At 39.7% G+C, this 22,805-nt stretch overlaps 2 protein-coding genes across 3 annotated transcripts in view; one reads left to right on the forward strand and one right to left on the reverse strand.

Moving 5' to 3' along the window:
• The window catches only part of pins (G-protein-signaling modulator pins), a 120,696-nt gene extending 107,117 nt beyond the window's left edge, over positions 1–13,579 (reverse strand). The window contains exons 1-6 of the mRNA XM_067156042.2: positions 13,371–13,579; positions 12,900–13,132; positions 12,533–12,668; positions 3,967–4,109; positions 276–399; positions 82–197 (exon numbers count right to left, since the gene is read on the reverse strand). Of these exons, the coding sequence (XP_067012143.2) occupies positions 82–197; positions 276–399; positions 3,967–4,109; positions 12,533–12,668; positions 12,900–13,132; positions 13,371–13,415 (797 nt within the window). The 5' untranslated portion in view covers positions 13,416–13,579. The remainder of the gene's footprint in view (positions 1–81; positions 198–275; positions 400–3,966; positions 4,110–12,532; positions 12,669–12,899; positions 13,133–13,370) is intronic.
• Coq4 (Coenzyme Q4) overlaps positions 13,553–22,805 on the forward strand; it is a 28,105-nt gene continuing 18,852 nt past the window's right edge. The window contains exons 1-2 of one of the 2 annotated variants that reach the window (XM_067156043.2): positions 13,553–13,654; positions 15,941–16,265. In XM_067156043.2, the coding sequence (XP_067012144.2) occupies positions 13,630–13,654; positions 15,941–16,265 (350 nt within the window). In that variant the 5' untranslated portion in view covers positions 13,553–13,629. The remainder of the gene's footprint in view (positions 13,655–15,940; positions 16,266–22,805) is intronic. The other variant, XM_067156044.2, reaches the window with a different exon arrangement.

The raw sequence follows: 22,805 nt of genomic DNA on the forward strand, positions 1-22,805 counted from the left end.
GAAACATCTGAAATGCAAAAACATTAGGAAATGAGTCTCTAACAATCAATGAACAGTGCATAGACATTTCCTTGAACTCACTTGTAGTGTTCAGCTGCTGCTTCGAACTCTCCAAGAAAGATGTGCGAGTTTCCCAAATTACTGTTAGCACGTCGCTCTGCGGCCTTATCGCCAAATTCACGAGCAATCTTCAATCTCTGAAACAGCACAAAACTCACAATTAATACTCAACATATCTTTTATTCCAGGCATATCAGTTGTAAAATATTTCTTACCTCTTCATGATAGTGGATTGCCTTCTGGAAGTCCCCCAGCAGGTAGTACGTATTACCAAGGTTCCCACAGGCCCGGCCTTGGGCAGCTCTCTCGTTTAGTTCTCTCATGAGCTGAAGATTCTCCCTACAACAGACAAACCTCAATGGTCACCTTTATCACTTGAAGACTCTGAATCACCAAAAGTATATATTGATGCTGAAACTATATACTGTACATACATGCATACATACATACATACATACATACATTCATTCATGACATACAGAATTTTAAAACAAAATTAGATGCAGGACTGATCTGCATCATTTTTCTGCCCTCGATTAAGTAATTCCTTGCATAAATATCTGCTTTTGTGAAATATGTGGATAGGACAACATTTAGAATTTCTCATGGAAGAAGATGTGAAGTGCAAGGTAGACACAATGTTCTGATCGGACTGGATTCTCGGAACTTTCACAGCTACTGGATCAACCTTCTCTATCTCAAGGTTGATAGAAATCTTCCTATGGTATTAGTTATCATTACCAGCAATATCACAGTAGTATTGTTTATAAAAATATTGTATGTGTGAATTTAAGAACTAAGTTTTGTAGCAGCAGCAGCAGCTCACAGACTATGTGACCCAATTCGAGCAGTCAATTTCCTGTTATTTATAAAACATACAATAAGCATAAGGCAGTAACACATATGCTGACCAAGGTCACCTAATACTACAAAGGTCGGAGTGTGGGACATATTAAGTTTGAACTATTAACCTTTTGAACTCCATTACCCTTAGCGAATGCTTCCTGCTCCACTCCTGATTACTGTAATTTCTACTCTATGAACAGCTGTAGGAAGTGAACACTGCAATCGGCACTCACAGGCGCTCGTCACTAAAAATAAGTTAAAAAAGACATAAGGCGTTGAAGGATTGTTCCTACGTGATACTTTATATCCACAAATTGTTTCGTTGAATAAGAACGCAGGTAAATCAGGATCGCCAGCTCTTCAATCGCGCCATGGATTTGGAGGAGCATCACAACCTCCAGTTTCATTGTCACTAACACTCTGTTCACTTTCAGTTGTATTATTCACAATTAAATAACCAAGTCGGTTGTTGGTTCATCAACGTCTCTATCACTGTGCACTAATTGTTCTAAAATATCCACTTCCATGAGCAAGGATGAAGCAGAAGCCATGTTTACATGCAATCTATATCATCAGTAAACTGTCGTAAATATTTGAGAATAATAGAGTCATTACAATTCCTGCAAACTACAGTCAACTCTCGATTTACTGTAATCAGATCAAACGTGTTGAGGCTTAACCGCGATGTCAAAAACACCAAAAATGCACGGCACAAAGCAGAAAGCCACGATCGATTATTTTCAGAAACAGTGAAGTCAGGTAGTCTGAATATTTTTCTTTGCCTTATAAGTTTCAATGAAGAGTGCTGTTTATTTTTCCGTTTATTAATTGTGCCAAGTGCTACTTTTACTGCAACGTATTGGGTGAGTTAATAAAAAACAACACAGCAGTCATGTATTATCATTTTAATTGTACTTTCAGTATGCCTGTTCTATTTTTAACTTTCGCGGGTTAACCGTGATTTTACTTATCCGGGAAGCCTTAACCCAACATTATCCCAGTTAATCGAGAGTTGAGTGTATAGTAAATAGGGAATGGTGTTCTCTCGGAGACCGTTAGATACTCTACAGTACTGGAACACAGCACAGTCGTCATTTGAGCGCTAAAAGTACAAGCTGTTGTCATGTCGAGTGGCAGCCCCACTCAACATAGGAGTGCAAAAGGTTAATGACTAAGACTACTGAGTGGACAGAGCAACATCATTTTGAAAAATGCAATTTATATTTAACGTGTTGATGGAAATTTTGGAAGGTAAAATACCAGGAAAACGCCCTAGTGGAAGACCAAGAAAGACATTTGTGATGGCATTTCTTGTAAATTCAGGATGCAGAAGCTATGCAGGAGCATTACAATTTGCTTTACATTACACCGACACAGGGAGGCTTTATGGCGACGATGGGATGGGAAAGGCATAGGAGTGAGAAGGAAGCAGCCATGGCCTTAACCCTTACCCCTCGAATTAAAGTTCTCTGTGTTGCCTCTACTACTCGTATTTTAAATGTACATTTTTATCTTATAAGACCTGTATTAATCTTTCACGATCTTGGAGATAGCACTTGCTCTTAAATGATGTAGTTAGGCTATACACGTTTACAGCAAGCTATACTGGTGCAAATAAAAGCAATATGTGGAATTTAAGACTAATTATTTTGCATTTTTATTATGATTACTATTACCGTTATCGCATACCGATTGGTTTCGTCAATAATTTAGTGTACAAATTATCGCTAAAAAGCAATTGAAAAACTCTATTCAGTCTCTGTTTTCATACCTCGCGGTACTTTGTAGGCTGAAACCACTGTAAATGGCAATTTCTTGAAATCTGGATCTGTTGATTTATAATTGTACCAGCCGTCAGCATCAGGTACATGTTGGGTTACGGTACACAAACCGACCACCGTCAGTTCACTTTTAGGCATCGTGAAATGCTATTAGATACATTCATTAGGAGCAGAGGTGCGAAAATACTGTGGTTTTGTGTGTTGCCTGACATATACAACATATAATATGACTAAAAGAGCACATGGCGACCATGTTTGTTTACTATCGCTCGAGCTTTCACGTGCGTGAGTGGACAGCTTGTGGCTACACTGCCATCTAAATAATAGATTTTTGACTGACTGTCGAATAGTATTTGGATTCTACAAAGTTCCACGCGGAACCAAAAGATGGCAGTACAGTATATCATCAATTATTTTGTCGGCTAAGAGACGGCAGACGAGCGGTGGGCGATAAAATGCTCTGTCGGGTCTCCCCCGACATGCGACCGGAACGGGAATATCGTAATGTCGGGCCTCACCCGACAGACGAGTGGTAAAGGTTAATTAAGGTACAGCTCCAGCATTTGCCTGGTGTGAAATGGGAAACCACGGAAAACCATCTTCAGGGTTGTTGACAGTGGGGTTCAAACCCACTATCTCCTGAATGCAAGGTCACAGCTGCGCGCCCCTAACCACACGGCCAACTCGCCCGATACTTTCCAGAGTAGACAGGGAAGACGGGGGACATTTCTCAACAGTATGTTTGATTGTTTGTCTGGGAAATTCGCATTTACATACGTAATGGCTTTAGGATTTCCCCCAACTAGTACAACAGGTCATCACATCTACTAGGATTTGATCAGATTCTATTCAGTGTTGACCTCTCTCTACTAGGCAAATTCAGAGTACCAGGTTTAACATTGCCTCAGGGAAAATTACTCAGTTACAGTGGAGACCTTTTAACCCATTCTTGCGTCCAGGCCAGACTGATGTGAATTTAGAGTCGGCCAGGTACTTAGCCATTCTGACTGGAGGATGTCTGGAACTTCAGCGTCTGCAGTATCCCCATGGAAGCAGATTAGGAGTAACAGTTATATTCTATTTAGAGCAGGTCAGGTGGAGGAACATGATTCAGGACTGGTAGTCACGAAGTTGAAGGGAATTCACCGTGCAGTTTGGTTTAGTTGGATGTTGATCCATTCTGTGTAGCAACTAGTTTGTCAAACAGGGAAACTAAAAGAGTAGACAAGAACTGATTATCTTAAGATGGAACATACTTGGGTACATAAAGTTTACTTACTCATAATAGTGAACTGCCTCCTGGAGACAGTCTCGTACTTCTTCAGGAAACTCTCCAGGGTCTTGTTGTCCAACACGTCCAATATGTTTGCCTTTGGCATGGTACACATTCCCAAGATTATACAATGCTCTTCCTTCACTCAGCTGAAAAAAAAAAAAAAAAAAAAAAACCACACTTAATGAAGCAAAATCCATTGTGATATAGATAAGAGGAGATGATGGTGTATTTAAAAAGTCCAGACAACAGTAACAAATTTTCAACTAAATACAGGTTACACTACATGCCTATACTGGATCGAAATCTCCTGTTTCATACATACATACATATATTATCATTATAGACTGTTATGCTTTTCAGCGTTCAGTCTGCAAGCCTCAGAATTTACTAAACGTCGCCACAATCCTCGATTTGCAACTAGTGTTGTGGCCTCATTTAGTTCTATACCTCTTATCTTTAAATCGTTAGAAACCGAGTCTAACCATCGTCGTCTTGGTCTACCTCTACTTCTCTTACCCTCCATAGCAGAGTCCATTATTCTCCTAGGTAACCTATCCTCCTCCATTCGCCTCACATGACCCCACCACCGAAGCCGGTTTATGCGCACAGCTTCATCCATCGAGTTCATTCCTAAATTAGCCTTTATCTCCTCATTCCGAGTACCCTCCTGCCATTGTTCCCACCTGTTTGTACCAGCAATCATTCTTGCTACTTTCATGTCTGTTACTTCTAACTTATGAATAAGATATCCTGAGTCCACCCAGCTTTCGCTCCCGTAAAGCAAAGTTGGTCTGAAAACAGACCGATGTAAAAATAGTTTCGTCTGGGAGCTGACTTCCTTCTTACAGAATACAGTCGATCGCAGCTGCGAGCTCACTGCATTAGCTTTAAGGCACCTTGATTCAATCTCACTTACTATATTACCATCCTGGGAGAACACACAACCTAAGTACTTGAAATTATCGACCTGTTCCAGGTTTGTATCACCAATCTGACATTCAATTCTGTTGAATTTCTTACCTACTGACATCAATTTAGTCTTCGAGAGACTAATTTTCATACCATACTCATTGCACCTATTTTCAAGTTCCACGATATTAGACTGTAGGCTTTCGGCACAATCTGCCATTAAGACCAAGTCGTCAGCATAGGCCAGACTGCTTACTACATTTCCACCTAATTGAATCCCTCCCTGCCATTTTATACCTTTCAGCAGATGATCCATGTAAACTACAAACAACAAAGGTGAAAGATTATAGCCTTGTCTAACCCCTGTAAGTACCCTGAACCACGAACTCATTCTGCCATCAATTCTCACTGAAGCCCAATTGTCAACATAAATGCCTTTGATTGCTTTTAATAATCTGCCTTTAATTCCATAGTTCCCCAGTATGGCGAACATCTTTTCCCTCGGTACCCTGTCATATGCTTTCTCTAGATCTACGAAACATAAACACAACTGCCTATTCCTCTCGTAGCATTTTTCAATTACCTGGCGCATACTGAAAATCTGATCCTGACAGCCTCTCTGTGGTCTGAAACCACACTGGTTTTCACCCAACTTCCTTTCAACGACTGATCGCACCCTCCCTTCCAAGATGCCAGTGAATACTTTGCCTGGTATACTAATCAGTGAGATACCTCGATAGTTGTTGCAATCCTTCCTGTTCCCTTGCTTATAGATAGGGGCAATTACTGCTTTTGCCCAATCTGAAGGTACCTTACCAACACTCCACGCTAATTTTACTACTCTATGAAGCCATTTCATCCCTGCCTTCCCACTATACTTCACCATTTCAGGTCTAATTTCATCTATTCCTGCTGCCTTATGACAATGGAGTTTCTTTACCATCCTTTCCACTTCCTCAAGCATAATTTCACCAACATCATTTTCCTCCTCCCCTTGAGCTTCGCTGTTCACAACACCACCAGGATGATTTCCTTTTACATTGAGAAGATGTTCAAAATATTCCCTCCACCTATCCAGTGATTCCCTGGGATCTATTATGAGTTCACCTGAATTACACAAAACACTGTTCATTTCCTTTTTCCCTCCCTTCCTAAGATTCTTTATTATTGTCCAGAAAGGTTTCCCTGCTGCTTGACCTAGCCTTTCCAGGTTGTTACCAAAATCTTCCCATGACTTCTTTTTGGATTCAACAATTATTTGTTTCGCTCTGTTTCTTTCATCTACATACAACTCCCTATCTGCCTCAGCCCTTGTTTGGAGCCATTTCTTATAAGCCTTCTTTTTACGTTTACAAGCTGCTCTCACTTCATCATTCCACCAAGATGTTCGCCTTTTCCCATCTTTACACACAGTTGTTCCAAGGCATTCCCTGGCTGTTTCTACTACAGCATCCCTGTATGCCACCCATTCACTTTCTATATCCTGAACCTGCTTAATGTCTACTGTTCGAAACTTCTCACTAATCATATCCATGTACTTCCGTCTAATTTCCTCGTCCTGGAGATTTTCTACCCTTATTCGTTTGCAGACAGATTTCACTTTCTCTACCTTAGGCCTAGAGATACTTAGTTCACTACAGATCAGATAGTGGTCTGTATCATCGAAAAATCCCCGGAAAACTCGTACATTCCTAACAGATTTCCTGAATTCGAAGTCTGTTAAGATATAGTCTATTATGGATCTGGTACCCCTAGCCTCCCCTGTGTAGCGGTGAATAGCCTTATGCTTGAAGAATGTATTCGTAACAGCTAAACCCATACTAGCACAGAAGTCCAGCAAACGCTTCCCATTCCCATTAGCTTCCATATCTTCCCCACATTTACCAATCACCCTTTCGTATCCTTCAGTTCTATTCCCAACTCTCGCATTGAAATCACCCATTACCACTATTCTATCCTTGCTGTTTACCCTGACTACGATGTCACTCAATGCTTCATAAAACTTGTCAACTTCATCCTCATCTGCACCCTCACATGGTGAATACACGGACACAATTCTAGTCCTAATTCCTCCAACTGACAAATCTACCCACATCATTCGCTCATTTATGTGCCTAACAGAAACTATGTTGCGTGCAATGGTATTCCTGATAAAGAGCCCTACCCCAGACTCTGCCCTTCCCTTTCTAACACCCGTCAAGTACACTTTATAATCTCCTATTTCTTCCTCGTTATCTCCCCGTACCCGAATATCACTTACTCCTAGCACATCCAGATGCATCCTCTTTGCTGACTCAGCCAGTTCTACTTTATTTCTTTCATAAGCCCCATTAATATTGATAGCTCCCCATCGAATTCCATTTCGTTCGCCAAGTTGTTTCCAAGGAGTCCCTCGCCTGTCAAATGGGAGTGGGACTCCGTTACTCCCATAGGTCCGAGGCTTGCTTAAAATGTTCTGAGCTCGGTCGATTCATGAAGCAGGATGCTGCCCTACTTGCACATAGTCCAAGTGAGGATCTCTCCTCTAACGGGTTATGGACCACCGATGGATTGTATAGTCCTAGCCGCCTGAGCACAAGGAGGGCCAGGACTCGGAATATGTCCGAGATGCCCACTCCCATTCCATAGCAACTGGTATCCCGACTCTCAGGACCACTTACTAGGCCACTCAGCCGTTGCCCATGGTTCACGAACTAGGACGTGACTACAGTAACCCACAAACATGATCTACTATAAAAGCAAGCAAAACATGATAACGGATGGTGGTAAAATGAACATTTCAGTGTTTAGAAAGCACCTACACAACAAGAGTCTTTATGTATTTATTTCTTCCACCTGTGAATCTTCTTTTTCTTTTGTTACATGGTTTAACATCACATTATAACGGGAGGTTTTTGATGATGATGGTATTGGAAAGAACTAGGACAAGGAAGAAAGTGTCCATGGCTTTGACTAACCCTTTGGGGTACAATTAATTTCTCGCCTGCATCTCACACAGGTCCAATTTAACATTAGACACAAATGGGATGGAAATACTAACATATGTAAAATGCTGAATTTTTACACTAAAAATATGAACTGCACATTTTTTTAAATACATCATGTTAACCCATAAGCACCCGTACACAGACTGGTCCACGCTCTATAAGCTGGGCTAAATAACCGTAAGCGGACTTGTTCGCCCTGTGTTACTGTCTCACATAATACATCCGAGTGGTTTTAGCTGTAGGTAAAAGCATTTATGGTTGAAAATCTAATCTAGATACCTTGACTGATTGTTTTCTGGCATTCTTGCTCTCTCTGTTATTTGGTTTCCGAGGTGAACTGATGCAATTATTGATCGGTCGATAGATGTTTTGTCTTAAATAACACTTGTATGTTTTAATATTCATCCACCTATTCAATACAAAAAAATTAGGACATTGTCCTTATTAAAATTGTTGACATGAAATTAGTATATTAGATGGTACATGTTTCGCCCATCAATAGTGGGCATCATCAGCCATATTTTCCACCTTAGAATAGACCAGGTACCTAATTGGAAATAATCTATGAATGCTGTTTAAAACTATGTTGTATAAAATATATTGGAGATTGTTAAACAACTATTACAATATAAAATGTAGTATGCTGTTATTTGACAATATTAGTAATAATATTCGAGTCTAAAACATGGCAGTTGTTTAAGGATTATGACATAATAAAAGATATTACAATGAAGATAAAAATCAGAAAATACATTCCATTTAGTTGTCAAATGACGTATTGTTAAAAAAAAAAAATTAATGGAAAGTTAAGCAATGGTAATGGTCGTTGGTTCTTGCAGTTAATAAATGTTGATTTTCATTTATTTGCTTATAGATTTTGAAGAGTTGTTATTTTTATGGCCTGGTTCCTTTTGAGATTATATTAGTTGGAAATGTTGGTGCCGTAGGCTATATTGAAATCTTTGTAGGCGTCATTAGACCATCTTCTATGATGTGGTAAGAGTTTGTGATGTTGCTGTTGAGCGTGTTGAGCTAAGCGTGTTAGTTGGAAGGGAACGTTGTTGTCATTCGGTGATTAGCCAAAGGTATGACGAGTTCCCTTCAACCGCTGAGACGTTAGTTTACATTGAGAGTTTTAGAGTAACTGGCAGTCGCCGAGCTCTTACTACACTACTACACAATAATAACAATAATAATCGTATGGCCTTGGCTACCATATGCAGACATTTCAATTTGACACCATCTGGCTGTCTGCTCGTCAATTTTGACGTTCCATTTTACTCTAGACCTACTAGATGGCAGACCGAGTAAACCGAAACTCTCTTGGGCGTCTATGGCTGAGATTTAATGAATTTTGTTAGATAAACACCAAATGTGTCACTAGAGATCTTTTACATGCCGACATCGTACGACATGGAGTGTCGAATGGACTTTTGTCCGCCCTTCAAAAATCCGACTACCTCTGCCGGGTTTGAACCCGCTATCTTGGGATCCAGAGGCCGACACTCTACCACCGATCCACACAGGCTCCACTGTACTCATCAGCGTAAAATAATAAAGAACTTTTAAAACTGTGTGGATAATGTTATGGTTTAAAATTCTTACATGTCAACATTCTCAGATACTACAATATAGTTGTGATGCTTCAGTTCATTAGAAAGCCCAAATACCTTAAATTCAAGAGAAATGTGTGATAAAAGAGGATGGTTGTGATTAAGTAACACAAAATCATGTTAAGTCTTCAAACAACGTACTTTAAGATTGGGGGTATGTGTATTTCACTATCTTTTGTGTAAATGACTTAAGCATAATTCTATCCAATGACCAAAACATTCCCTCTTGTATGAAGTGAATGAGCGAGTTCTTAGGCCTACAAGTAATCATGAATATGTTTCTCTGTAATGGTAGTCAATTTTTCAGAGTTAGGCCTAGTTGTCATGAAAATGAAAACAGGAACATTAGTACCATTGGATGATGTTCCCCCTCCATTAAGAAAGCTGGTTCCCAAAGATGTATGCAGGCCTCGGAACCTCTGTAAATAAGAGTGTGTCGATACTAGATAAACATTTTTTCGATAAGCGAAGGAAAGGCTTTTTTTGAAACTTTTTAACTGTTATTTTTTGTACAAGTCAGTTATTTATATCACTGATGTCCCTTGAAATTGGGGTCTGTACATTTTCGTGAACTTCAAACTGATAGGACATGGAGTAAAGCGTTTCTCTGGGGTTGGAGAATGGATGCACATGAGCTCAGGACTTCCAGTATGCAATACAAATTTACACTTGTCTAGCAATGGACTGGGCATCACAGAGCAGAACTACCAAAATAATTACACACGAGCCGCCAGTGAAGTACATACAATACTTTAAATTCTCAACAACTTCAAGATCTTTGAAAATATGTATGCTGCGATATTCTGTTTATTAAATTGGTTGGCGAATGAAACTCCATCAACTTTTATTAATATTAATAATGTTATTGGTTTTATGTCCCACTAAGCACTTTCACAGTTTTTGGAGACGCTGAGGCAGGAGTTGTCCTGCAGGAGTTCTTTTACGTGCCAGTAAAACTACCAACACAAAACGGATGTATATAAACACCTTCAAATAACACAGGACTGAGCCAGGATCAAACCTGCCAAGTTGGGCTCAGAAGGTCACTATCTATTGTCTGAGTCCAGCCCATCAACTTCTGTTGTACTTCTCGTGTCCTTCAATACTGCTCCAGTTTCTGTACTTTTCTCACCATGTCCCAGAATTTCATTCTTTCTTGGCTACCGTCTTGGCCTTTGGTCATTTAGTTGCAAAATGTATGTATGGTCAGGGATTTTTACATTGATCTGAGGGCTAGTTGAGGTCAACTCAGCCTATGTGAGAACTAATGAGGAGTTTCCTGACGTGAGAAAATGGCCACGGTCTAGAAAGCTAAGAATAATGACCAAGAGGATTTGTCACGCTGACCACGCATTACCTTGTAATTGACAGGCCTTTGGGCCGAGCAGCGGTTCCTTGGTAGGTAAAGTCTCATCAGGGTTGCAGTGCCATGGGAGTATGTTTTTGAGAGGGTAGAATGGTGGGTCCTTGAAAAACATAAAGGAAGGCTCTTCTCTGCTACTTCTGGTATTGTTTTACACTGAAATATGAGTATCCACAATCGAACTGGTACAATGGAAATGACATACAGTGAACTTGAAAGGAAATGATTCTGGTTCCACCTTATTCAATACCAATCAGACTCTTATCACAATGTTAATCATCATCTAAAGGCTTTGCCTTGTCGCTACAACCATTCATTCCTTCTCTCTGTGATCCTTTTCATCTCTCCATAATCTTGGCATCCCATCAGCTCAACTACCTCTTCAATGATGATCTTCCGTGGTTTCCCTCTGCCTTTCTTTCCCATCACCTTGCCTCCAAACAAGTTCTTTATGAAGTCATTATGCTGGACAATGTGACCAAAAACTGACGCTTTTCTCCTTTTTATCGTTGTTATTAAATGTCTCTGGGTTGTTATTTCTCTAAGCACTGCTTCATTAGTTTTCTTCTCAATCCAGCTAGTTTTTGTCATCTTCCTCCATAGCCACATTTCCACTGCCTCTAGTCATTTCACATCCTCCTTCAAGAGAGTCCATCCTTCACAGCCATATAGCAGCACACTCCAAATAAATGTTTTGATGAACAATTTCTTTTGTTCAGTATCTAAGGATTTATTAATTAAGAGCTGCTTCTCCTCAAAGGCTTTCTTACACAGGGAAATTCTTCTTTTTATTTCCACAGTGCATCTGTTGTCATTGGTAATAACTGATCCTAAGTAGCAGAACTTGTGCACCTGTTTTATTAAAATATTTCCAATTCTGAGATGTGCCTCTCGCTCATTTTAGATTTGCGTACAACCATAACATTAGTTTTATTTACAATAATTTTAAGTTGGAAATCTTTTAAGATGGATGTTGATTTGCTGAGCATGATCTGCATGTTCTTCTCATTGTCAGCCAGAAGTGCAATGTCGTCGGCGCACAAAGTTTAAAAATGTTAAGAATCTGATTGGTATCCCACAATCATTTCCTTTCAAGGTTACTGTATGTCAAACTGCAGACTATTATTTGCTTTACATCCCACTAACCACTTTTTACGGCTTTTGGAGACAGCAAGGTGCCAGAATTTTGTCCCACAAGAGTTATTTTACGTGTCAGTAAATCTACCGACACAAGGCTGACGTATTTGAGCACCTTCAAATACCACAGGACTGAGCCAGGATCGAACCTGCCAAGACGGGGTCAGAAGGCCAGCGCCTCAACCGTCTGAGCCACTCAGCCCCACGACTGTGGAATTAAGGACAACAGTTGGCTAGAGAGGAGGTAGGGGTTGTGGGTTTAGAAGCAAGAGCAGTGAATAGCGAGTCAAAATGTAATTGCCAGTCAATTTTTTTTTTTTTTTTTTTTTTTTTTTTTGCCATGACTGGTGTTAGTATTTTGATTACTCAGAACATGGCAACCCTGGCATAAGGTAGCTAGTTGTTCATCACCCCTGGTCTTGACATCACTGCAATGGCAGTGGATTTGGTGAGAAATTAATATTAATTCTGCAAAACAAATATAAATTCCACCCAATTTTAAAATACAGCCTAATAAAAAAGAAAACATTTTCCTTAGAAATTAAAAATGATAAAATTACCTTGTCTCCAAGTTCTCGTGAGATTTCTAAATGACGCTTGCAACAGATCATTGCTTCATCAAATTTACCCATAACTTTGAGTGTATTTCCAAGATTACCACTAGACTTAGCTTCTCCCAGCTTATCACCCATTGTCCTACGACAAAGAGAGAGTAAATCAACAACTTAGAGAAATAAACAACTGTAAATCTAAATGCTATCTTGATAACCACAGAATAAGGAACTGATCCAGAAATAATATTAGTTCAGCTAGGAGCCTAATTCAAAATACAAGCAATATTGTACAGAATCTCACATAACACTAAAAGTTTAAATACCATATAAACTCAATTATCAGGATTTTTTGCATGAGGAAAGTTGCTTTTACCTAGCAAGGGTGAGGTCATGCTTGTGGTACTGCATAGCTTTGACATAATCTCCAAGATAAAAGTAAGCATTTCCTAGTTGGCTATATATGGCACTCAAAGTTCTAAGATCATCAGTGCCAGCCTGTATTGCTGCTTGAAAGAAAGCCACTCCTGCTCTGCAGTCTCCAGCCTTGCAGAGACGTTCCCCCTCCAAAGCTAATTCCAGGCACATATTACCCCCATCTCCGGTGCTCTGCAAATTAAGAACACAAGTACCATTAATTAACTCCAACACCAGGAATGTCTGACATAGTTTTATTCCTCCTTTTAATTTTACATTAGAAATCAAATGACATACAAAATAATAAAACTTTAAGGTATTGGAAAGGATGTTCGGGTTATAATATAGATCAGCCACATTCAGTCAAAATACTATCAGAGAACAGTTCAAAATAAACCAATACACTGTATTTCAGTAACGTTATACTTACTTGATTGTCACTCGACAAGTTTTCAGCACTTGCACTAACAGACATAATTATCGCTATAATTAGGCCGACAAAACGTATTGAACTACACTGACTATATACTAATTGGTATATATCCGACACTAATACACATAACTAAAAGTAAACATAGTTATTTGACACAACACACATATCGCTCATTCCAGGATATTGGGGCGATGTCAACCGTTCTCGCGGTTTCCGTTGTTTTAACAGGAAATGTGACGGAAGTAAACGAAATAAAATGGCGCTGTTATGGAAGTTCAAACGTAGGATTACATGAATATTGGATTTCTTTTTGTTTCTTGATGAGACTTGGTGCACCAAGTAACAGAAATTGCTTTGTAGTAATATAAACTAATTTGTTGTACTGGATTTTGTTGTCAGTCTCTAATACTGCTTTCATAACCTCAATATCTTCACTTCGTCTTGTGGCATTTTAAATTAATTACCAACGAATAGGCAGTGAAGCACTTTAATTTGATTTTTGACTTGATTCCCAATAAATTAAGCGTGGATTAGCGACATAATACTAACTCACTATATTTTGTAAACTCTCACTGTTGAATGACGATCGGTAGAGGATACGAGGGTGTTATTCTACCGCCCCCACCCACAGGGGGTTCTGTATAGACAAGGTCACAGTTGCTTATATCTTCATACTGGTATCAGACAGACATTGGAGGAGGAGCATTTTTGGACCATTTTGTGATTATTAAATGACAACTAGGCCTATAAACTTCCTCTGTCTGTGTTTATTCAAGTTGGGTGGAACAAGATTTCCTTCTGTATAATTTGCAGTGCAGTGGACCTCTTCCATTTTCCCTCTGATTAATGTTAGTGGTGGTGGTGATTATTGTTTTAAAAGGAAGTACAACTGGGCAACCATCCTCCAGCCTATACAACACTAATCAGGGGGGAAAAAATGGAAGGCATCCGACACTTCGAAAAATGAAGCTATCGGCTAAAGAAAGACAAGGGTAAGAAGGGCGTGAAAATGAAAGACTCCCTAGGCCTTGAGTGCTCTAATACCATGGGGGTTGGAAAACAACAAGAGTTGACCAAGGGAGGTTGGATAGGGTAGATGAGAGTGAGGAGCCTGGCAAACGTAAGTGGAAGCAATGTCAGGACTCAGCTAAGTGCCCGTAGTCACCAACCCACGCTCCCAAGTTGAGAGCCCCTTTTAGTCGACTCTTACGACGGGCACAGGATACCATGGGTGTTATTCTACCGCCCCCACCCACAGGAGCTCTGATTGATGTTAATAGAGGATGGTGTCCAGTTGTACTTCCTCTTAAAACAATAATTGCTACAACCACCCCTTTTTTTCTCTTTTCAGTAACATACTATGGCTCAGCATTATTACCATTTGTGATTCATCAGTCAATTCTTTCTTTCTTTCTTTCTTTCTTTCTTTCTTTCTTTGAGAAAGTTATGAACATACTCAAATAGTATTAAAATAAATAAATAAATGTAATAACTGGATAAAGCCACCCCTGCCAAAAAGCAGCTCTCCTTTGAACGTTATTTACTAGGGTAAATAACCTTGCAGACGCTGATAACCGCTTGAGTGCATTAAGAGAACTGGCAACACATGAAGAAAAACGGCTATACATCAGGAGACATAGCACAAGCTGTGAACATCAAGGAATCTAATAGGGATAGTACAAAACAGGACTACAGAAAAAAATATTCCTTCCTTATGTGGCAGGTATAACTGACAGAATAGGGTGCATTCTTAGGAAGTAGAATATAATTCCAGTACTCACCACAGACCAGAAGCTCAAATTCCTGTTTCGACCACTCAAAGAAAAATCACCTCTTGAAACACCGGGCGTCTATGAAGTTCCATGTGGTTGTGGTTGCTCATATATTGGCGTGATAAAAAAAAAAGGCTTGTTAGCACCAGGGTGAAAGAACACATCAGGTAAATCAAGAATGTCACTCTTTCATCTTTCACAGAAAATGCTGTAAGCCAGTCTGCCATAGCAGAACACTTCTGCAGTACAACCATCATGTACTCTTTGGCCAGGCGAGGGTCATCGTGCCTGTAAAAGACTTCTGTGCTCAACTTGTGAGGGAAGCCAGAGAGATAGAGCTGCACCCAAATACGTTCATCAACAGGGAAGACGGCTTCAAGTTACCAAATACATGGAGACCTGTACTCCAGGAATACATGCATAACGCCACCAATGGCACAGCGTAACACACTTCAGAAATTCTAGACTGAGGGCGGTGAATCAATAACTTCCTTCCCAACCACCAGAGCACAGCGCGATGATCCTGAGTCCAGTTAGTAGGGAACCGTGAATAGTATGGTTGTGACTTCCATGTTCTTTGAAGAATTTCTGTGCTCACTGTCAGAAGCAGATCTTCACATGCCCTGATAGAGGCCAGTGTAATTTGGCGGAAAGATCAGCTGTTTTAGTCTTATAAAATATAAGTAGCTTTAATCCAGTTATAATGTCCATTATGTCATTAATGTCCAAATAGTGTTAAAGATCATGGTTACCTCTGATTGTTTCTGACAGAAGGGTTTTTTTTTTTTTTTTCAGATGTTAAACCTCTGTTAAGTTCTTCCCATAATGTCTGTAGAACTTGTTCTGTCCATACAACGTGCAAGTACCTTCAAGAACAGACCAATGCAACAGATGAAGGCCTTCACAGAAGAGCAGAGTTTGAAGCAGAGTTTGCGGCATCTCACATTGAGACAAATCCGTTTCAGAAACTGCTCCTTGCAGCAGGATCTGCAGCCGTCTCCTTGATCGATCCCACTAGAGCAGACATGATCGCCGTGATGGGAGAAACAGCCGGGACATCCGCTATTAGGTACATGCTGAAGAAGATGGAAGCCAGTCCTGAAGGGCAGGAAATACTCAGGTAATTTAATAGCCCTCATACCTTGAAAAAGGGTGTATTTTGTCAAATATGCTCATCTTGAGTGACTGCTAAGAATTTATATACTGGGTGGTGGAATGTGAGGTACCTCTGTGTGTGGTGCATCTAAGGCTATGACCGGCGGACCGGGGATTCCAAGCTTTGTGGGAACTGAGAACTGGTATGTTATCAGTCTGGCGAGAGGAATTCCGCCAAGTGTAACAATCCGATTTGCTAGAAACTTCACTCAGTGAAAGAGGGATCAAAACACGCTAACACATGTTTTGGCTTTTCTGTAGACACTCGACCATGGAATGTCAGTGGAAATTTCCGACTGCTTTATGTGCCTATTAGCGCTTGGAAAATTGAACTGACGCAGTAGTGCATTGGCTTTCGCAGCAGCTACACACCTTTGTCCATTGACGGTTACTACACAAATGGTTTTGTTCATTGTATTTCTGAAATATCGTTGTCCTTTTTTTTTTTTTTTTTTTTTTTTTTTCATCTGCCAATGTTCTGCCTGGTAAATGAATTTTAAAACATCAATTGTTCTACACTCATTGTACAGCATCCCCCTGTGGGTGGGGGCGGTAGAATAACACCCACGGTATCCCCTGCCTGTCGTAAGAGGCGACTAAAAGGGGTCTCAGGGGCTCTGAACTTTGGAGCTTGGGTTGGCGACCACGGGGCCCTCAGCTGAGTCCTGGCATTGCTTCCACTTAACTTGTGCCAGACTCCTCACTTTCATCTATCCTATCCGACCTCTCTTGGTCAACTCTTGTTCTTTTCCGACCCCGACGCTATTAGGTTTGCGAGGGCTAGGGAGTCTTTCATTTTCACGCCCTTCGTGGCCATTGTCTTCCTTTGGCCGATATCTTCATTTTTCGAAGTGTCGGATCCCTTCCATTTTTTCTCTCTGATTAGTGTTATATAGAGGATGGTTGCCTAGTTGTACTTCCTCTTAAAACAATAATCACCACCACCTCATTGTACAGCAAACGGCTAGACGCGATGCAATAAATAAATATCCACGCATTGATTCATAATCAATTTCAAGTGCCAGTTTTTGGGAAGATGATCCATTATGCATGGTTTGTCGCAGATTTATTACCAATACGTGAAATCTTCAGTAATGTTAACGACGTTTCTTTCCCGAGTGACATTCCCAACCAGAAATCTCACTGTGGCAAACCTGCCTTCGCGCGATGCTCGTGGTGTGCAAAATTTATATGTTTTGAATATTTCTACAATAGGTATCATCCATGAGAATGTACTGTATCTCCCTGAAGCGTTAATATAAGAATGAACTTAACAAAACATTGTAATCCCTAAAAAAATACCATATTTATATAATAAATACATAACACTTATTGTGAAACCCAGTTGTAATTTTACAATCGACATAATGCCCTTATGTCCATGAACTTGATAAGAAACATTCGTGTAGTAATCATCAATGGACATAAGTAGATAAATGAAAAAAAACACTAAAAAAGAAAACAATTCATTGGGATTTGAGCACAGGGCGCTAAATTGTAAAGCAGGGGTGATAGTCACTGTGCCACCATGTCAGTTGAACTCGATACGCTCTAAAAGGTATGTAAGGCACGTCGGAAACTTTGACCGTCTTTTTTCTTGGAAACGGTCGAGTGTCTACGGATAAGCCAAAATATGTGTTCGCTTATTTTGATCCCACTTTCATTGAGCGAAGTTTCTGAGAAATCAGGTTATTACACTCGTGAGCTAAACAGCTGCTGAAACCAAACGTGTACAGTAGTGTGCTGTGAATGCATTGGTTAATAATAATGACTATCATCACCATCATGGTTCGGAAGTTCAGGAAATGTCATATATTCCCTACTTCATTTTGCCTGTTTGCTGGATTCAAGCCCAAATTGGACGTTTCTGAGCATATTTAGCCATATTTCATAGGGCATAATAAATGCATATTTTACTTTTTAATTTTTTTGGTCATATATGGGTTGGATTTTGTATGGAAAAATGTACTGTAATTTAAATGTGATGTCTGATGTTGCTTGTGTAAGTAGGTTTGTGCCATTGTGATGAAACTTGAAGCTCAGGCCTGAAAGCTGGACAGTTGATACTTATTACAAGTAACAACTCTCATTATTGTTCCATATTGAAGATGACGTTAGGCATAGATATCAAGGATAATTTAATAAAAATAAATAAATAAAAATAAATAAAATTTAAAAAAAATTTTAATTAAATTATCCTTGATATCTATACCTAACAGTTGATACTTATCGTATCTCGCCTGAGTTTACATTAGAATAACTTCCTATAGAGTAATACCTGCAGTGCAGGTTTTTACATCCACTGGAATGTCATGTTATTAATGTATTCACTGCCGAGTTTTGATGACCAGGCCAGGTTTTTTTAAGGAAGAAGCACTTTTAGAGATATATTTTTACAGATACTATTAATGGAATGCATATCGTCCCCTTAGCCCTGCAGCCCAATACGGTGTCGGTGATGAAGTGAAATTATATTTTACGGCCGGATGCCCTTCCTGATGCAAATTTCAGTTGAGAATGTAATGAATATGAAATGAAGGAATTGGCAGTGACCTATAAATAGAAACTGTCCCGACATTTGCTTGGGAGTGCAAAAAAAAAAGAAACACCACTGTCAGGACAGGTGACGGTGGGGTTCGAACCCACTCGCCTGCTTGGCTCCATAGCGGTAGCATGTTAACATGCACGGCTACTCCGCTCATTGATACTATTACTGAAATATAATACAAAATTGTTGATCCAAGTACTAGTATTATCAAAATCATTAACATCTGGGGAAAAAGAATTTATTTGAGGAGGGGGTGACAATTCCGCACGAGATTGATCATTACTACTTTGTCTCGCACTTTCTTGTAGTTCAATATCACCCCCCTATATATTCTCCATCTTCATTATCAAAATATAGTTCCCCAGAATCACTATTTATGAGGAAACATTCAATATCTTCGTCAGCAAGAGATGAATGTATACTTCAAGACGCCATGATGGCTACACATTAGCAGGAAAGATGTTCCACTCCATCGAAGCTGAAATAACATCAGATCGCTTTCAAAACACGCGAAATGGACTGGTATATCTACCGTACAGAACTTCTTTGAGCATTTCCACGGAATTTCAGAGCACGGCACTGTATCCCGTTCATTTATGTGATCGGTGAAGTACACACTGCACCAAAACGTATGTATACAGGTTTGTTGAACGAGGCACGGCGTTCAATAACATGTATATATGGGTTTGGCGTTGAATGGATTATGAGACAAAGAAATACCACAAAGGTTTAATCATCTTATTTCTCTTAGCACTTGTGGCTCATGACCACTTTAGGTAGTATGTAAATTACCTTTCTTAAAAATATCAACAGGGATAATTTTCAAGGCTTCATAGTTACATTAACAGTGATATAGATGACATGAAAAAACCTACAGCCTGTTTTCCAGTCAATGACCGGGTCAGGGATTGATTGAATAAAGCCCCCATCTTGCAGCGAGGATAGGCATTGTGCCGGCTGCCAAAGCCTATCGCACTCCTCTGGGGCAATGATTAATAACTGACAGATGAAATGAAATGATATTGGAGAGTGTTGCTGCAATGAAAGATGACAGGGTAAACCGGAGTACTCGGAGAAAATCCTGTCCCGCCTCCGCTTTTTCCAGCACAAATCTTACATGGAGTGACCGAGATTTGAACAATAGAGATGACATAAAAATACAAAAAAAAAGTGTAGTGGAAGAGTTAAGTGAAGAAATTGCATTAAATAGTTCAGGAAGGAATGTATCTCTACCGACGGAAAAATCTCATCCTGCAAAGAGTGCAAAGTTAAAGCTGCTATAAAGCGTTTTAATGTTCAGCGGCATAGCAACATTGATAGACACACAAATACTGAGATGAGAGTATCATTTCTTCCATACTGAAGGTCAGCGCATTCTTAATTTTGATAACTGATACAATTTTAATTGGTTTGCAGAAGCAGCGATGTGGTTTCTGTCACCACTGTGTAAGACTGCAATATTAATTTTATAGTATCATCAGTACTGGGCACAGATGATTCGTGGTGTGAGTTACTGTAGTCACATCCTAGTTCACTGAGCCATGGGCAATGGCTGAGTAGTCGAGTAAGTGGCCTTGAGAGTCGGGATACCAGTTGCTACGGAATGGTCGTGGGCATCTCAGACATATTCTTAGTCATGGACCTCCTTGTGCTCAGATGGCTAGGACTACACAATCCACCGGTGGTCCCTATCCCTTTAGAGGAGAGATCTTCACTGGAACTATTTGTAAGTAAGGTTAGCATCCTGCTTCACAGAATTTTCACCTAACACGCTGAGAATCTTTTAAGCAAACCTCGGACCTATGGGAGTAATGGAGTCCCACTTCCATTTGACGAGCGAGGGACTCTTTGGAAACAGCTTGGCGAACAAAATGGAATTCGATGGAGAGCTATCCGTATTAATGGAGTTTATGGAAGAAAGAAAGTAGAACTGGCTGTGTCAGCAAAGAGGATGCGTCTGGATGTGTTAGGATTTAATGATATTCGGGTAAGGGAAGATAACGAGGAAGAGATAGGAGATGATAAAGTGTACTTAACGGGTGTTAAAAAGGGAAGGGCAGAGTGTGAGGTAGGGCTGTTCATCAGGAATACTATTGCACGTAACATAGTTTCTGTTAGGCACATAAATGATAAATGATGTGAGTAGATTTAGCAGTTGGAGGAATTAGGCCTAGAATTGTCTCAGTGTATTCACCATGTGGAGGTGCAGATGAGGACGAAGTTGACAAGTTTAATGAAGCATTGAGTGACATTGTAGTAAGGGTCAACAGCAAGGATAGGATAGTACTAATGGGCGAATTGGAAATAGAAATGAAGGATACAAAAGGGTGATTGGTAAATGTGGGGAAGATAGTTTGCTGGACTTTTGTGCTAGTATGGGATTGGCAGTTATGAATACTGTACATTCTTCAAGTATAAGGCTATTCACCACTACGCAGGAAGTCTTGGGAAGATTTTGGTAACAATCAGGAAAGGCTAGATCAAGCAGCAGGGAAACCTTTCTGGACAGTAATAAAGAATCTTAGAAAGGGTGGGTGAAAAAGGAAATGAATAGTGGTTTGAGTAAATCAGGTGAACTCATAATAGATCCCAGGGAATCACTGGACAGGTGGAAGAAATATTTTGAAAATCTTCTCAGCGTAAAAGGAAATCTTCCTGGTGACGTCGCGAACAACCAAGTTCATGGGCAGGAGGACAATGATGGTGAAATTACACGTGAGGAAGTGGAAAGGATGGTAAATGAACTCCATTGTCGTAAAGCAGCAGGAATAGATGAAATTAATCCCGAAATGGTGAAATATAGTGGGAAGGCAGGGATGAAACGGCTTCGTGGAGTAATAAGATTGGCATGAAGTGTTAGTAAGGTACCTTCTGATTGGACAAAAGCAGTAATTGCATGTATCTATAAGCAAGGGAAGGCCAGCTCCATGGTGTAGGGGTAGCCTGCCTGCCTCTTACCTGAAGGCCATGGCAAAACTTTGCTTTATGAGGGTGAAAGTTTGATCAATCAGTGTAAATGGAGAGTGGCCAATTCACCATCAGATGATTGTGAACAGCTCATCATAGACTGTCGTATCAGACTCTCCTCAGGAGGACACTCTGAGATTTATTTGCTACTTCAAATACTTAAAACATCTGGATATTGTACTTGAACCAAATCTGTATGCCTTTATTGTATTCTCTTGTCTAAATCATAGGATTAAATAAACCCTGCATGCCCTGTGCAAAATTCCCACACGAAAGGGAAAATGTTAAAGTTGAAAACATTTCTTAGCAAAGTAGAGGTCTACATACAACGAAAAACATAAAATTAAGCAACTTCCTCAATTGTGCCGAAAGTTGAAGGGCTAAAGGGCCCAGAATGGTTTTAAATTGTGAGTCTTGGATAGCTCTATCAAACTTTTTAAAAAAATTTCAAAAATGGCTTTCGACCAAAATGTAGTTCCGGATAAACAGCCTAAAATCGCTTGTTTCTTTACTCGTTTTCTTTTTTAATCAAATCCTGGCCAAATTACCTTATTTACATACACCTTTTTTTAATGTGTTCCTTGTTTCAATACTATTAGGCATTTTATGATTTTCTGAAAAATGTCCACATTGAGTGTAATTATAAGGGCTTAAATGAAACTATGCATTAACTCACAGTAGCCCTTGTAGTGGTGTTTAAGTGAAGCAATGCATTGACTCATTAGAGCTCATAGTGGCAGAAAAGGGCAAACTGCTAATCTAATCGACCAGATAACGATGATTAAGAAAAAGATTATTATTATTTATTTATTCCAAAAAATTTCAATCTCATACGTCATTATATTTTATTTACCTAAAATTCTTAGCTCATATCCCCAAGATGTTTTCGACATTGAGTTGCTTTACATGTTACAAATCTCATGACTGGTCCGTGTTGAAATGTACATTAATTCAACAATGATACAAAAGTTTATTGAGATCCACCTAGTC

Source organism: Anabrus simplex, chromosome 12, assembly GCF_040414725.1.
Source record: "Anabrus simplex isolate iqAnaSimp1 chromosome 12, ASM4041472v1, whole genome shotgun sequence".
NCBI lineage: Eukaryota > Metazoa > Arthropoda > Insecta > Orthoptera > Tettigoniidae > Anabrus > Anabrus simplex.